Source organism: Phoxinus phoxinus (assembly GCF_949152265.1).
Source record: "Phoxinus phoxinus genome assembly, chromosome: 7".
In the NCBI taxonomy this organism is placed as follows: Eukaryota; Metazoa; Chordata; class Actinopteri; order Cypriniformes; family Leuciscidae; genus Phoxinus; species Phoxinus phoxinus.
The window spans coordinates 21114203-21129776 of NC_136882.1; the positions used below are offsets into that span (position 1 = coordinate 21114203).

The window sequence follows — 15574 nt, forward strand, 5'->3', positions numbered from 1 at the left end:
TTACAACGCACAAACATAAAAGAAGATAAATTTAGGAGACTTGACAAAATATATTATTTTATTGGAGGACAAACAAGAAAAATATTTCTTTATTAAATAATTATGCAAAAACATCAAATGAACTGTAACTATTTATAGAAATTAGGCCTAAAGAAGAAATCATAGCATACACATAACACTGCCATTCAAACAATCAAATGTATTGTAAAGCTATGGGTGAATTGTCCTAATATGGGAAATTATTTTGTATTTCAGACTTCTGCAATGTGTAGCCAAAACATTAAATACACACACCCAATACCATTTTAAAATCCCCAGGATGTGTCCTTATCAAATCAAAAGAGAAAATGCAGATAACACATTCATAAAAGAAACGATAGTCTCGGCCGACTTGCACTAAGAGAGCATTAATGTTGTGTCCCTAATGTGGGACACTGAAAAGTCTATGATAAAAGGCCACAATCAACTTGATTCATGTAGAATAGTCAAATATTATTACGTTAATTATCTTGGTTATGGATGGATGAAACATGGACAATTGAACATCATTAGACAAATAATACAACATGATCGTTTTGATGCATTTATTATAATGACAACTATTATCATAGGCAACAAACACATACAATCACAACAGGCATAGCCTAGCCTAGGCCTATTTGAAGGCAAAATATAAAATCTGGCAACTTACAAAAAAACACAACCCACAGATTGATCAAACTTTAGGCTAGATTCAACCTTGAGTCAGAATTCATTCTAATATTGCACAACAACACTAAAACCCTGTAAATACCCATTTTTGTCCCACAAACCATGCCCCACCACCACACATTTTTGACTGACGGATGTACGGTCCCACATTATAGCTAATCATACTGTCACACTTTTCGAAACCATGTTTCTTAAAGCGGGACACTAGGACATTTGGTAAAAAAATAAAAAATATAGTTTATACATACAAAGTTATACTATTTTTTTATGGAAAAACATTTCGTAAGCACGTTAGGCCAAAAAGTAGCACTGACCTTTGGGTGGTCTTCACACAAGGTGTTTCTTGTTTGATGATTACTTTACCCTCATATATGACTGGACATTTGCCCACTTAAGGGCAATCTTACACTAATATATCAGTCTATATACTGTATGACAGGTGAAAAACAGATGAAAAAATACATAATCAGACATAATTTATAATGCTAAAAAAGCCTTCAGAATTTATCTAAAGTTTTATTTGCCAAAAGGTCTGGTTCTAGTCAATGTACCCTTCCGGTTCCAGAAGAAGATACTGCTGTAGTGGCTTTGGCACAGGGAGACTGGGAATGAGTGAGTAGCAGTTTTCCCCAAACTGTTTCCTCAGTGCAGACCGACACAGATGCTGTAAACTACGTGGTCTATACTCCAGTGCAAAAAGAGACTCATAAAAGGGTTGGTGAAGCTAAAAAAATAAATAATAATAATATTAATGAATTAATATTTGTATTTTGCTTCATATGGCACAATAATGCAACCACTCATTCCAAAGCTGATTTGTTTTTCCTTTAAGCCTTTAGCCTTGTTTTGCTACACATTTGAAATAATTATGCAATCATGTTTACACAGGTTTTATATAGTATGAATGCAAAGATTGGTGAAATGATAAGAGACTCACATGAAAGGTATCCTCAGGTATGGCCTCAACCCATTTGTAGGTTACAGGTACAAGAGTGTATGAGTTAAACAGGATTTCCACAGTTTTAGGTGCCATTGCACAGGCTGTCAATACCTTAAAACAAACAACAACAACAACAAAAACATTACATTAATTAATTTTAAAAACTGATCATATCAAAGAGATAGAAAATGCATGATACATCAGCAAATTAAAATACTTTAAATCAGCGTTTTTTTTAGTAGTAAGAGAATGTTATGCAATGAAATAATAGTTTTTTTTTTCTTTTTTAAATATGCTATTATCTAATGTTATTAGTGATCACCTTCAGCAGTGCTTGTGGCCAGACTTTAATGGAGCCGCGATTTAACAAGGTCTGAACAATCATGTGAGGTTCCAATTCTTGCCGAACCACAGAGTTCTGTAGAACACTAGATAGCGGTGAACATCCGTTGTAGTCAATGGCATTGATATCAGCCCCATGATTCAAAAGAAGGTCTACCATCTTATGCTGAACATTGCGGGCTGCCTTGTGTAGAGGACTGCGGCGTTCTTTATCAGCTAAATTAATGTTTGCTCCATAGGCCAGGAGGAGATGACACAGCTCGAGGTATCGTTCATCTTCGCTGTTGGCTGTTGTTTCTGGTGCGACTCCACAAACCACCCCCAGTGGTGTTTCACCCGAAGAGTTGCTATGGTTTACACAGGTTCCGAATCGTAGGTACAGCTGTGCATGGTGGGGCAGACCATGTCTAGCTGCCACATGCAATGGCGTTTCTTCCTCTTCCTCACTGGGTACGTTCACCTTGGCACCATATCTCACCAAGGCTTTTGCACAACTACAATAAAAATGTACAGCACATGCTCAGTATGAGAGAATACAAACACTGCAGCTTGAACTGATTTTTCCTCAAATTTATTATAGATACTTTTTGAATAATCCAGCTTGCACTGCAAAAAGTGTAATTATTTTCGGGGGGAAGAACTTGCTGCACATTTTGCACTAAAGATAAAATATTATTTTTATAGTTATTAATGTAAAACAACACATAGCCTACTTTGGCTACATATTCATACTTTTTAAATTTAGTATATTTTACTATTGCTTTGAATTATTATCATGATAAATGAAAAAAATAAGATGTATTAATACTATACTATACTGTATGTATAATTTTCAAATGATAATACCGTAGTGATTGTGGTGTTCTGCAGAGATGTAAGGCAGTCAGTCCCTCCTCTGTAATCTGGTTAGGATTAGCTCCATGTTCCAGCAGCAGCTCTACACATTCAGTGTTGGCGTTTTCACAGGCCTCGTGAAGTGCCGCTTTTCCTCCTGCGAGAAGGTTGGGGTGTGCGCCATGCTCCAGTAAATACTGTAGACATTCAGGGAAACCTTGTGCAGCAGCAATACACAGTGGGCTTGTCAATTCTCTTTTGTACTCCAAAGACCAAAGACCTGAAATGGCAAGTGTTACCAGACAATCACAACTGTGATATGTTTTTTTAAACCCTTAAACGCATACTGCCTCAGGTCTTTCGTGACCCGGGACGTCATTCACTACCCTAAGTGCAATTATTCACTTTATTCCATAAGGTAGCCATGTCTGATACACAATGATGAAGTGAGTTACCGTAGGCAAAAACAAAATTAAAAAACATATCATCAAAACCTGAATGGCTCAGCGATTTACAGCAGAGCAAGTAGTGAACGCAATCAAATATTAGTGTCACTGTCACTTGATTGGATCTGGTGAAGAAGTTGTCAGCTATCAAAATATATATATATATATTTTATTAAGTTTAAGATCGTGAATCTGAGCCAGATGCTGAATGTGAAATGAGCTCTGACGAGGACAGTGAAGAAGGTATAAAACATCTGCTCAAACTGAACCCTTGCAAGCTCCAAAAGGATTGCTTTATTTTCTTCTTCTGTAATTGTTACTCTAATATCAGGAGAGTTTTATATTATCGTGACAGGTAGAGATCCATCTGTGTTATATAGATCCAGGTCGCTAATGCTGAATCTTACAGAATATAAGACAAAATGTTCAAATGAGGACTTATTAAATGTCACTTATATCATGTGACACTGACTGAAGACTGGAGTAATGATGCTGACAATTCACCTTTGTCATCACAGGAATATTACATTTTAAAATCTATAATAATCTAATAATCAAATAAATGCAGCCTTGGTGAGTATAGAGAATTCTTAAAAAAAATAAAATATTTTTTTTACTGGCGCCAAACTTTTGAACAGTATATATTTCAGAATAGATTAAAAAAGTAAATAAAAAAATAGCTACTTCCATTGAATTGCCAAAAAAAATTATCTTAAGAGTAATAATGAATAATAAAATATAATTAATTAAATAAAGAAATAAGAGTAGGAATACTACAATAAAGTCTTAAAATAATAGATTTTAGTATACTCAAAATATAAAATAGAGAAATAATACATCTAAAACAAATCTGAAATTATAAAAGCTCCACAATAGCAAAATAAAATGTTTATTCTCTGTTATCACTGAGTAAACTCAACCTTTGTTTTATCCAAGAACACAACACAAAAAAAGTACAATATTTAAAAAATACATAGTTTCCATCCCACAAATGACTGTTTTTACCTGAGGGTCCAAATGTGGTTTCTGTGTGAGATTTCCACTCAAGTTCCTCCCGGCTCACATTGTAAAACACATCAACATCAATATAGTTCCTTTTAAGAAGGGTTCGGAGCCCTCTGGAGTCTCCCTTCACTACAGCTCTATAGAGCCACAAGGAGCGTAAATGAGCTCTTTCCCCATGATCTTGTCCTAACTCACAGTTATCATCCAGCAGAGCCTGCCATCCATTCAGCTGCACGGTTGAACAGAGGTTCTCAAAGCACATAGTTCTAAGCATCTCCGCCTAACTTTTCAAATGGCTTATGCTTTCAAGGACTTGAGTTTATATAGTGCTAGTCATGTTTTCCTATGGCTTCAAGCACTTTTTGCCTCTATTTTTAGTAAGCCATTGTTCTCCATCAGTTGGTCATAGCTTACTGGTGACATTTTTAGTTGGTGATGTATGAGAATAATGCTAAATCCTTTGAGCTGCAAACATCTATGTCCATTTGTAGACTTTATTTGTTTTATTTGAATAGACCTGTCTTTCAGGGACATTTAAGACATGCTCAAATTTGATATGCTACTTCCATGTAGCCTATGCCAGAAAGTGCCTATAGCGTAACAGGTTAGATATTTATAGTAGAAGCAGAAAGTTTAATTGCAATGGCATAATCGGTGGGTTGAATGAGATAATTTATTTTGAGGGCACACCAGGAAAATATTTACTGGAATGTGGAATCTGCAGAATGAGTAGTAGGAGTGTTGCATGGAGACCGACCCAAACATCAGGGCTGTCGAGTATTGATCTGTGCATGACATTCATATGCACAGAAGATTACCACAATCCCTTAGAAATCCTGTGTCAACTCCACACAGATTCCTCACCTCAGTAATGCGCCATCCGCCCACAGACAGTGTGAAGCACAATGCCGTGAGTTAAGGGCTTTCTAGTGATAAAAGACTTGGCCAGTTTAGTCTATTTTAAAAGACGCAAGCTATGTTATCCTTGCATGAAAAGCTTCAATATGTCAGTGTGTCTCATGTAAGACGCCTGTCTCATCAAGAGTGAGTGTAGGGAATGTGAAGGGAGTTTACTAGCAGACGCGCTGTCCGAAGTCGAATCCATACTGGATTACAGTATGACTCGTGTATGTCATATATATAGCCAGTTGATGTCCAAATTTACAGCAGATCATTACCAAAATTGTTAAATCTGATTATTGGTCACTAGACTGTCACATTCAATTGGAAATTCATTATTTACTCACCTTCATGTCATTCCAAAGCCATAAGACTTTAGTTCATCTTTGAAACACAAATGAAGATATTTTTAATGAAAAATCAACATTGTACAATGTGTATATGCAAATAAAGGCATAAATTAAATCTGTTCATCATATAAAGCGATCTTGTCTCTTTAGAAGACTTGGATTTAACCAAGTTTAACAAAGTTAAACCAAGTGTGTGTTTTAAAGATTAGAAAGTCTTACGGTTTCGAATGACAAAAGAACAATGATGACACATTTTACTTTTTGGGTGAACTATGCCTTTAATACATTATATTAGTTTATTTATAATATGATGTCTACATGTGATGTCAGAATTAGACTGCTAAAAAGATCAGCCTTTCATGCTGGTCCAAACGGGTTCTCTGCTGGTCTAGCTGGTTGACCTGCAAAACAATGTTGTTCACTAGAAGAATAAAAAAAAAAAAATGCCATCACTGGCTAGCACTTTTTGCTGGTGAACAACATTGATTTGCTGCGCCCACTATTCCTGCACAAAACAAACACTAAACCTATTTAAGCTATTTAAGAAGCCAGTTAATTGTCCCAGCATACCTAAATCCAATTCTGGGAACCAGTATCTAAACTTCAACATATGTTGGTTGGTGTTATTCACAACAGATGCACAACATATGCTGCCTTTCAGCAGGATATTGAGACTCAAGAACATGATTGATATGAATATAATTTAATTTTTCTATTTTAATTAGCAAAAGTCCTCTTTGAAACAGTATGAATGCACAAGGTTGAGTTTACACATTTCTGCACACTTCAGACCAAAGTAATGATGCTGAATCTAAACAATTCTTCATTGTCTTCCCTAAAATAATATTTGATATCTCCGTACTATTCATCAAATCTGACTCACCCCGTTTCTGAGCAGTCCAGAGCAGTTCATCACTCTGAAACTCTAACACTTTGTTCAGTTGCTCTGGATCAGAGAATCCATCCTGCATGTCCCTCCAGTGGTGAGTTAACAGGTCATCGAGGACAGGGGGACAAAGAAAGTCCAACCCTGGTTGTCTATGATCTTTGGTCTTTCCTAAAGACGACCGCCTTCTCTCTGTCAAGAACGTGGCCTTTCGACTCACAGCGCCTTGGGAGAGCATGGCTAATATTGACAACCCTTTCCACTTCTTACCTGTCCGTTTTTATGTCTATTTATATTATCACTGTTGCTCTATATCCTGTATTTTTAGTACAAATGACATGTGATCAGTGCAGGGCAATTGCATTTCTAGGATGCCTTGATTATTGTTTTCACCAACAACACAGAGGCTGAGTTCGATAACTATGCCAGATGCACAGCTGAGTGGAAAGCATTGCTGGTGATATCACCACTACACAAGACAGGAATAGAATCCAACTCTCCGTTTCAACAAATCATGAGGTGTGACAGCATTGTCCTCCAATCAGACTGGCCACACAGCTGCCCAGAATTTGATCCACACAGGTGCTTTACCTTGTGACCTCCATTCCAAAAGTGCCCTGAGCTGTCAACTGTAATTCCAGTGATAAGTGAAAGGGCATCAGTTTCTCCTTGATGAAAATTCATTAGTTTATTTAGCATTATGTGCTGATTACTTGAATTAAGTCAAAACATTTGTTAAACATATGGTTTTAAGGTTTTGATTGCTTTTAGGTTCTTATGCAGTTGTGTATAGGTGCATGTGAAAGTAGTCATTAGCTCACTGTAACTATATACAATTTAAAACATCTCCTACAGCTGATGACATACTTGGGTAGGCCTACTTTATGGCTGTAGATGAGGACAATGAGCAAGGCAATGAGGACAAATTCAAATGAATGGTTTGTTATTTTCATGTTGATAAACATTCTTAGAGGGTTATTATTTGGTCCTAAACAAACAAACAAACAAACAAACGTTCTGTGTTTGTTGGGTGTTTAACTAGCCGTAGCGTACTGGTTTGAAATTAGCCTGAAAAATTATCTAATACAAGTTAAATGATTTTATCTGCAAAAGTTTAAATGCTAAACCAAATTTGGCCAAAAACAGTTTATTCTTACCACAAAATATATATTTTTTCTCTATATAAAATATGCATGTGCCTACTTCCAGCCTTGACAACCATTTATAGGATCTGGGACAGAGCCAGCCCACTCCCTATTAAAGGAGAATCTGTGTTGCCTACACCATGTTATCCTCTTTTTAAAATTTGCACCCTGTTGACTTCAATAGGGCAAGTTGTTTAAACCTGCTTTTAGCCTCTTAACATCCTTAATGTTTCATTACAAGTGCCCAGCCATGTTAGATGATAACTTCAGAGTGAACGCGAGTGAATCTGACTGCAGTAGATGTGAAAGATATGAATACAAATTATGTTATTTCAGCCAGCGCACATACCTGTATTTACATCCTGTTTTCGGTCGAAATCCAAAGTAGTCGATTTTCGAGTTCACGCGCATAGGTTTCACGCGCGTGAACTCGACAATCGACTACTTTGGACTTCGACCACTCCAAATTTACAAAAAAATGAGCTCAATGTTAAAATTGACCGGAGTTCTCCTTTAAGTCCTATTGTACCGAATTTTTGGTTGTAGTTCCACCAGAGTTCCACTGGGGGCGATCGCCCGAGTGCAAAATGAATGGGAGTCTATGGAGGTAGACGGCTAAATTTGTCTCTTTCACCCGATTGCTGTTGAGAAATCTCAGATTTGATTGTAGGTTTTGCAAGTTCAACATGGGTTATATGATTATATGCAGAATATGGTTATTCTGGTCATGGTCATTCTGCTAATGAACGCTGATTGGTCAGTGAAGGACTGATTACGACCAGAGAATACCGCTTGATGGCATCCGAAGCGGGACCCGAATGTCTTCTAGCAAAAACTCGTCTAGCACGTGTGTTTACCTGTGTCAGCTGTGTTGTCGATGCCTCGAGAGAAAAGAAATTGCAGAGCGCGAAAGCACCAAAGTGACTGAATGATTGTGTATGACGTCATTGACATTTTAAAATACTTTTTAAAGCAAATAAGTGACTCTAAAAAATCTAACAGCCAGCAATGTGCAATTTTTTGTATCTCCTTTCGAATACAACATTTAAATTACTAGACAAAAAATTATATCCTAAGAAAAGTGGATTTTGAGGGGTTCCATAGACCTCCATTCATTCTGCACTCGTCTTGTGAGCGCCCTCATATGGAATCAGAGTGGAACTGCAACCAGTCAGAAGCCGGAAGTGTAGCGAGAGTGAAACTTCTCCCCTTATTAGACATTCTCTGGAGAAAGCGAGTAAACTGTATACACAATAATACTGAGAATACATAGAGCTGGAGGTGATGTGCAATTTGTTTGGGTCCCTGCTCATGTTGGTGTTGAGGGGAATGAGAAAGCAGATAAGATTGCAAGGACAGCGTTGAAATTAAAAGATGATGAAATAATGAAAGTTCCCTTTGGAAAAGGAGAGGCTAATCGTTAATTAGAAAAGTAGTGAGTGATGTATGGCAGAAGAAGTGGGACACAGACACTAAAGGAAGACACTATGACAGCATACAGAAATCAATTAAGATGAGGGGTTTTAAAGGGAAATGTAGAAGAGATGAAGTGTTTTTTTCAAGATTAAGGTTTGGACATAGGCTACTGGGTTAAAATCAACGTTATATTTAATGGCAAAATGTGTGTCTGATAAATTTTTACGTGACAAGATATGCGAATTAGGACGGGAATGGAATTTAGAAGGGATTTTATTTTAGGAATAAGTGAGGTAACAAGGGAGTGCTGTAAAGCTCTCTTTAAGTTTCTTAAATCTACAAGATTAGATCGCAGTATATAGTATGTGTAGGCTATGTATGTATGTATAGTGTACATGTATGTATGTGTGTATATATATATATATATATATATATATATATATATATATGTGTATGTGTGTATATATATATATATATATATATATATATATATATATATAATAGGGTTTAAAAGAAAGAAAGTTTTTTTTTTTTTTTTTCACTGAATCTATAACCTGAAATACTAAAACCTTGATATTACACACTCCGGTACAGTAGGTGGCGGTATGCACCTAAATAAGCTGGTTGCGATCTGCCATAAATATCAGAGAGAGAGAGAGAGAGAGATGTAGGCTGCTGGTTGGTCTAAGCAAGCGCGAGTCGGCGAGTGGTCGATCTTTGGAAGAAGAAAGACAGAAGTAGATAAACGGTGAACGCGAATTCTTTGGAGGCTTGTTGAGCGGCAAGCGAACGAAGGCAGATTGTAAACAAACTGTACCGTGAGTGTAACAATGGGTGATAGCTCAGATGGTAGCGATAATTATGGGAGATTGTCAGAGATGGAGGTTAGCCAAATTAAAATGGCAAGGAAAAAATCTTGGTCTGAAGCGAGTAGTGGAGGAGAGAATACTCTAAGACAAGTTAATAAAAAGATTAGAGCTAAATCTAAAGAGAATAGCAGACCTGATGATGATGATGATGATAAGCGAGAAGAGTGGAAAGTTATAGTTACACTCAGTAATGATAAAGGTCATTTTCACCCAGTACAAGTGACAAAAGCAATTGAGAAAGATATGGGGAAAATCAAATATGCCAAGCTACTGAGTAACAGAAGAATTCTAATTTCAGCAGTAAATAAGAAGCAACAGGAAATGATTTTGAAAATGAGTAACCTTGGAGGTGGAAATATCAAAGTGCATGTACCAGGAATGGCAGCAAAGATAAGAGGAGTGATCTCAAATGTTCCTCTGGAAATGTCTGTGGAGGAGGTAAAGAAGGAGATTAAAGGTGGGAAAATACTAGAGGTGAAAAGACTACAAAGTAATAAAAATGGTGTTAAATCAGACAGCCTGTCTGTTCTGCTTGTTTTTGAAAAGTCTCTGCCTTGTGAAGTTAAAATAGGATGGATCAATTACAAAGTTAGAGAGTATGTACCACAACCGTTAAGATGTTATAAGTGCCAGAGAATGGGACATACAGTTCAACAATGTAAATGGAGACAAAGATGTGCAAAATGTGGAGGAGACCATGAATATGGAAAATGTAATAAGGATTCAAAGCTAAAATGCTGCAACTGTGGAGGTGAGCATAGTGCTGCATATGCTGGTTGTGTGGTCCAGAAACAAGCTAAAGAAGTACAGAGGTACAAGGTTGTGAATAAGGTGTCTTATGCAGAGGCATTAAAAACAATGGGTAGTTATGAAACCAAGGAAAATAAAACAAAAGAGAATCATGGAAATCTAAATGAAAGTATAATGAATGGAGCAGGTCTACCTCAGAGAACGAGAATAAAGAGATTTCAACCAGAAATAGAAGACATAATGCCGGTAGTCATGCAGCAACCATGTACGCATAAGTGTATAGTGGAGGAGAACACCTTGATGGTGGAAAAAAAGAGATTTGTTGCTTTTATATGTAAAGTTGTGAATATTGCTACACGACAAGAAAGGAAAAGTGATAGGATCAAGACAGTGGTAGAAGCTGCAGAGGAGTTCTTAGGTATCACAGATCTTAAAGCTGAAGAGATTCATGGTATGCTCAGTACTAATAATGATGGAGGCTCTCAGAGGATTACTTAAGATTATAATGGTGTTCCATCTTTTGCAATGGAATGCTAGGAGTCTGATTGCAAATGGACAAGAACTTAAGAAGTTTATACTAGAATCTGAAGTTGAACCGGATACTGTTTGCATTCAAGAAACCTGGTTGCGGCCTCATCTTGATTTTATTATACCTGGATATCAGTCTGTTAGGTATGACAGAGGTGAAAGTCAGGGTGGAGGATGTGCAACATTTGTAAGGGATGGAATACCATTTAGAAGAATAGAAACTACAACAGAAATAGAATGTGTAATTATTGAAATTTATAAACCAGATGGGCACTTAGTTGTAATTAACTTGTATAACCCCTGTAAATCATTAAAATTAGAAATCTTAGAGGAAATAATAAGTAGACAAGGAAATAGGAAAGAAATTTGGTGTGGAGACTTCAATGCGCATAATAGTCTTTGGGGAAGTAAGTATACTGATAGTAATGGAGAAGTAGTGGAAGAAATTATGGATGTTAGGAATTTAGTTTGTTTAAATAATGGAAATGGTACAAGAATAGATATACGTTCCAATAAATTATCTTGTATTGATCTTACTTTGGTTTCTAGCAATTTGGCAGACTCCTGTGAGTGGAAGGTTGAGGAAAGTACAAGTATTGGAAGTGATCATTTTCCAATTCTTTGCGCTTTAAATATTGAAATAGATCTTCAAGAAAGGCCTTATCATAAGAAGTGGCAGTTTGATAAAGCTGATTGGGAAAAATTTAAAGAAATATGTTGTATTTCAGCAGAGACAATTACAATGCAGGGTGATATTGAGGAATGTGCATATGAGGTTACACATTTAATATTGAATGCAGCTTTAAAAAGTATACCATATAAGTCAGTTGGGGGGAAAAGGAAAATGGTCCCTTGGTGGAATGATTCATGTACAGAAGCTATTAAAGAAAGAAATAGAGCTATGAGAATGCTAAGAAATAACTTGAATCAAGATAACTTAATTAATTACCAGAGGAAAAAGGCTCAAGCACGAAGAGTAATTAAGAATAGTAAACGGAATGCATGGAGGAACTATTGTTCTTCTATAGGGAGGGAAGTTAAAATAGGAGAAGTATGGTCAATGTTGAAAAAAATGAGTGGGAAAAATGTGTATACTAAAATACCAGTATTAGAGGGGGATGGAATACTGGCAATAACAGATAAAGAAAAGGCTAATTTATTGGGACAGAAGTTTGCCAGTGTACATAGTGGTGATCATTTAGATGACATTCACAGAATACAGAAAGAAAAGATTATTAAGGAAAATAGAGATGTGTTTATTAAAAAAGATAGAGAGGAAAGCACTTTGGATACAGAAATGAGCATGAATGAACTAGTTATAGTGTTAAATGATATTAGTAATACCGCTACAGGAGAAGATCAATTGAGTTACGTAATGTTTCAGAAACTACCTGAAAAAGTTTTACAGTTAATATTATATTTATTTAATAAGATATGGGAAGAAGGTATAATGCCAAAAAACTGGAAGAGTGCATTAATTTTGCCATTTAATAAACCAGGGAAAGATTCTAATAATGCTGGTAATTACAGACCTATTGCTCTAACGTCACACCTTTGCAAGTGGATGGAGAAGATACTAGTCAGAAGACTTAACTACACCTTAGAACATAGAGGATTATTTGCACCATATCAAAGTGGGTTCAGGAAAGGGCGTTCCACAATGGATGCTGTTGTAAAAGTAAGTAATGAGATAGAGAAAACATTCAAAATGAAAGAAATTATGAGTATTGTGTTCTTTGATATTGAAAAAGCTTATGATTCTATGTGGAGGGAAGGGTTGTTAATTAAAATGAACAAAATGGGAATAAGAGGTAGGTTTTATAACTGGGTTTTAGACTTTCTGTCAGAAAGAAGATTTAAAGTTAGAGTGGGATCAGACATATCTGAGGAATTTGAAATTGTTAATGGAATTCCACAAGGTAGTGTTATTAGTCCAGTTTTATTTAATGTTATGATTAATGATATTTTTATGAATCTGGACAGAAGGATTGGAACAGCTTTGTATGCAGACGACGGGGCCATCTGGGCAAGAGGACGAGACCCTATAAGGGTGAGGAATAAAGTAAAAGAAGCAATAGGAAAGGTAGAACAATGGTCGTATAATTGGGGTTTTAAGCTTTCTCCAAGTAAGTCTTGTCATATGATATTCACCAGGAAGAAAGGAATAGAAAAACAGAAACTACAGTTATATGGTCACAATATAGAAACAGTAGATCATTTTAAATATCTCGGAATGTGGTTAGACCAAAAGGGAACATGGAAAATACACATTGAAAAAGTGGAATCAAAATGCAAGAAAGTTATTAATTTAATGAGAGCAGTAGTGGGGAAAGACTGGGGAGCAAATAAACAATCCTTAATGTTTATTTATAGGGCGTTAATGAGGTCAACAATAGATTATGGATGTTATGTATATGGAGCAGCAGCTAAGACACATTTACAGAAGTTAGATAGAGCTAGTAATAAAGCATTGAGGATCTGTGCGGGTGTAATAAGATCAACACCAATTAAAGCAATACAGGTAGAGTTAGGAGAAGTACCATCAGATCTGAGAAGAGAGAAACTCATGCTTACATATTGGAGTCGCTTAAAGGGATGTGGGAATGGAAACCATGCAAAGAGTATTATTCAGGAATGTTGGGAGTATAGTTCTTTTAAAGGTAATGGCTTTGGATGGGTAACCAAAGCAAAATCGGAGGAATATGGAATAAATAATATTTGGATTAATTCACCTACACCTATTAGTAATATCCCTATATGGTTGTTTCCAAAAACTGAGATAGATTTAAATATATTGGAACTTAAAAATGAATGGGAAGAGAGTCGGAAAGGGTACCTGGCAAGTCAATATATTAGGAACAAATATTACAGCTACTTAGATGTGTATACAGACGGATCTAAAGATGAAGAGGATAAGGTAGGAATAGGAGTGTATATACCAACAATGCACTTAAGTATTGGGAAAAGATTACCTGATCAGTCTTCAGTATATACGGCAGAGATGATGGCAGTTATTATAGGATTGCAGTGGGTTGAGGAAGTTAAACCAGATAGAGTGATATGTTGTGTAGATTCTATATCAGTGCTTTATAGTATTCAAAATATGAAATCTAATAGAGAAGATTTAATGCTAGAAATTCAACAAAGTTTATATAGATTACGGAGACTACAAATAGATGTGAGATTCTGCTGGGTACCTGCTCATATAGGTATAAAAGGGAATGAGGGAGCAGACAAAATTGCAAAAAGATCAACAAGGATAAACGATATCATAAGTATACCCCTTGGAAAAGGTGAGGTTAAGGCAATAATTAAAAAAGAAATGATGAAGAAATGGCAGGGTAGGTGGGATGTGGATAAATGTGGAAGGAATTATTACAGATTGCAAAAATCTGTTAATGCACAGGGTGTAATTAGAAATAATAGAAGAGAAGAGTGCGTTTTAACCAGACTGAGGTTTGATCACACAGGGTTAAATAAAACAATGTTTTTAATAGGCAAAAGTCAAACAGAGGACTGTTATGATTGTTGGTCAAAAGAAGATGTTGAACATGTACTACTACGCTGTAGGAAATACAGGGAGGAGAGAATGAGTCTAAATTTAAAAATAAGACAGGCAGGAAGAGAATGGAATCTTGAAGGTTTGATAGGAACAGTAGGAGATGGGGTTAATGATACTCAGGAAGCAGTGGTACAATATCTTAAAAATATAAGGATATATAGTAGGATTTAGTTTTTTTTTTTTTTTTTTTTTTTTTTTTTTAATGATATAGTTACAATGTAGCTCATGTTACATACTCCTGTACAGTAGGTGGCGGTATGCACCTTATAGTCATGGTTGCAATCTGCCATTAATCGAAAAGAAGAAGAAGAAGAAGAGAGAGATGTAAAAACCTCCCCATGTAAAAACCATACCCGGGTCTCCCTATTATTGATTGATGGGAGATTTGAAATTCAAACTCTAGAAAAGCTTCAACATTGTGCTTTCCATCATACATTTTCAAGATCAACTAAGAGCACGGCTGTGTTGTACTTACCCAACAGCACAACTGGGGAGAGCTCGACATCAGGGTCTTTCATCCAATCATCATTTGACAACTCTATGATGATATTTGGGTTTTCTTTGCTTGCCTCTGTGAGAAGGGTCTGCAGCTGCACCTTTTACAGTCTATGGTCTGCACACATGTAGAGTCCTTCCTTTGTGCTTGAGCCTGGACAAATTCTAATTCAACAGGGTAATCCAATACAATGTCGTCTGACATTGTTTCACAACACTCAACACCATCACTGTTAGTAGGGTTTTCCCCTTCCATAAAATGCAGAAGACTGTAATAAGTTTCATATGCTGCACATCTGTTGTTGTTCTCGGTGGTTACATCTAAATATAGACAGGTCCAACTGTAAGTTGAACTAAATGTTTATAAGACTGACGTTAGCATTTATCTTGTCAAA

General features: G+C 36.2%; 1 protein-coding gene across 3 annotated transcripts; it reads right to left on the minus strand.

The window, feature by feature from the left end:
• Nucleotides 1-38: 38 nt before the first annotated feature.
• Nucleotides 39-15450, minus strand: asb18 (ankyrin repeat and SOCS box containing 18). 3 transcript variants are annotated; one of them, XM_079619569.1, is made up of 5 exons: nt 15160-15450; nt 2840-3107; nt 1974-2487; nt 1649-1762; nt 39-1435 (listed from the first exon to the last, which is right to left on the minus strand). In XM_079619569.1, exons 1-5 carry the CDS (start codon nt 15200-15202, stop codon nt 1250-1252), a joined length of 1125 nt encoding a protein of 374 aa, XP_079475695.1. In that variant the 5' UTR covers nt 15203-15450; the 3' UTR covers nt 39-1249. The 3 variants fall into 3 exon arrangements, with proteins under 3 accessions (XP_079475695.1, XP_079475694.1, XP_079475693.1); XM_079619568.1 differs by lacking the exon at nt 15160-15450 and adding an exon at nt 6412-6977 and having other exon boundaries at nt 578-1435; XM_079619567.1 differs by lacking the exon at nt 15160-15450 and adding an exon at nt 4279-4695 and having other exon boundaries at nt 578-1435.
• Between the last annotated feature and the right edge of the window lie 124 nt (nt 15451-15574).

Excerpts from the sequence above, each read along its gene's own strand:
- asb18 (XM_079619567.1), bottom strand. The coding sequence starts at position 4,552 with ATGCTTAGAACTATGTGCTTTGAGAACCTCTGTTCAACCGTGCAGCTG. Across the intron at positions 3,108-4,278 it reads AACCACATTTGGACCCTCAG|GTCTTTGGTCTTTGGAGTAC; the intron begins GTAAAAACAGTC and ends TTGCCATTTCAG. Across the intron at positions 2,488-2,839 it reads AGAACACCACAATCACTACG|TTGTGCAAAAGCCTTGGTGA; the intron begins GTATTATCATTT and ends TTTTTATTGTAG.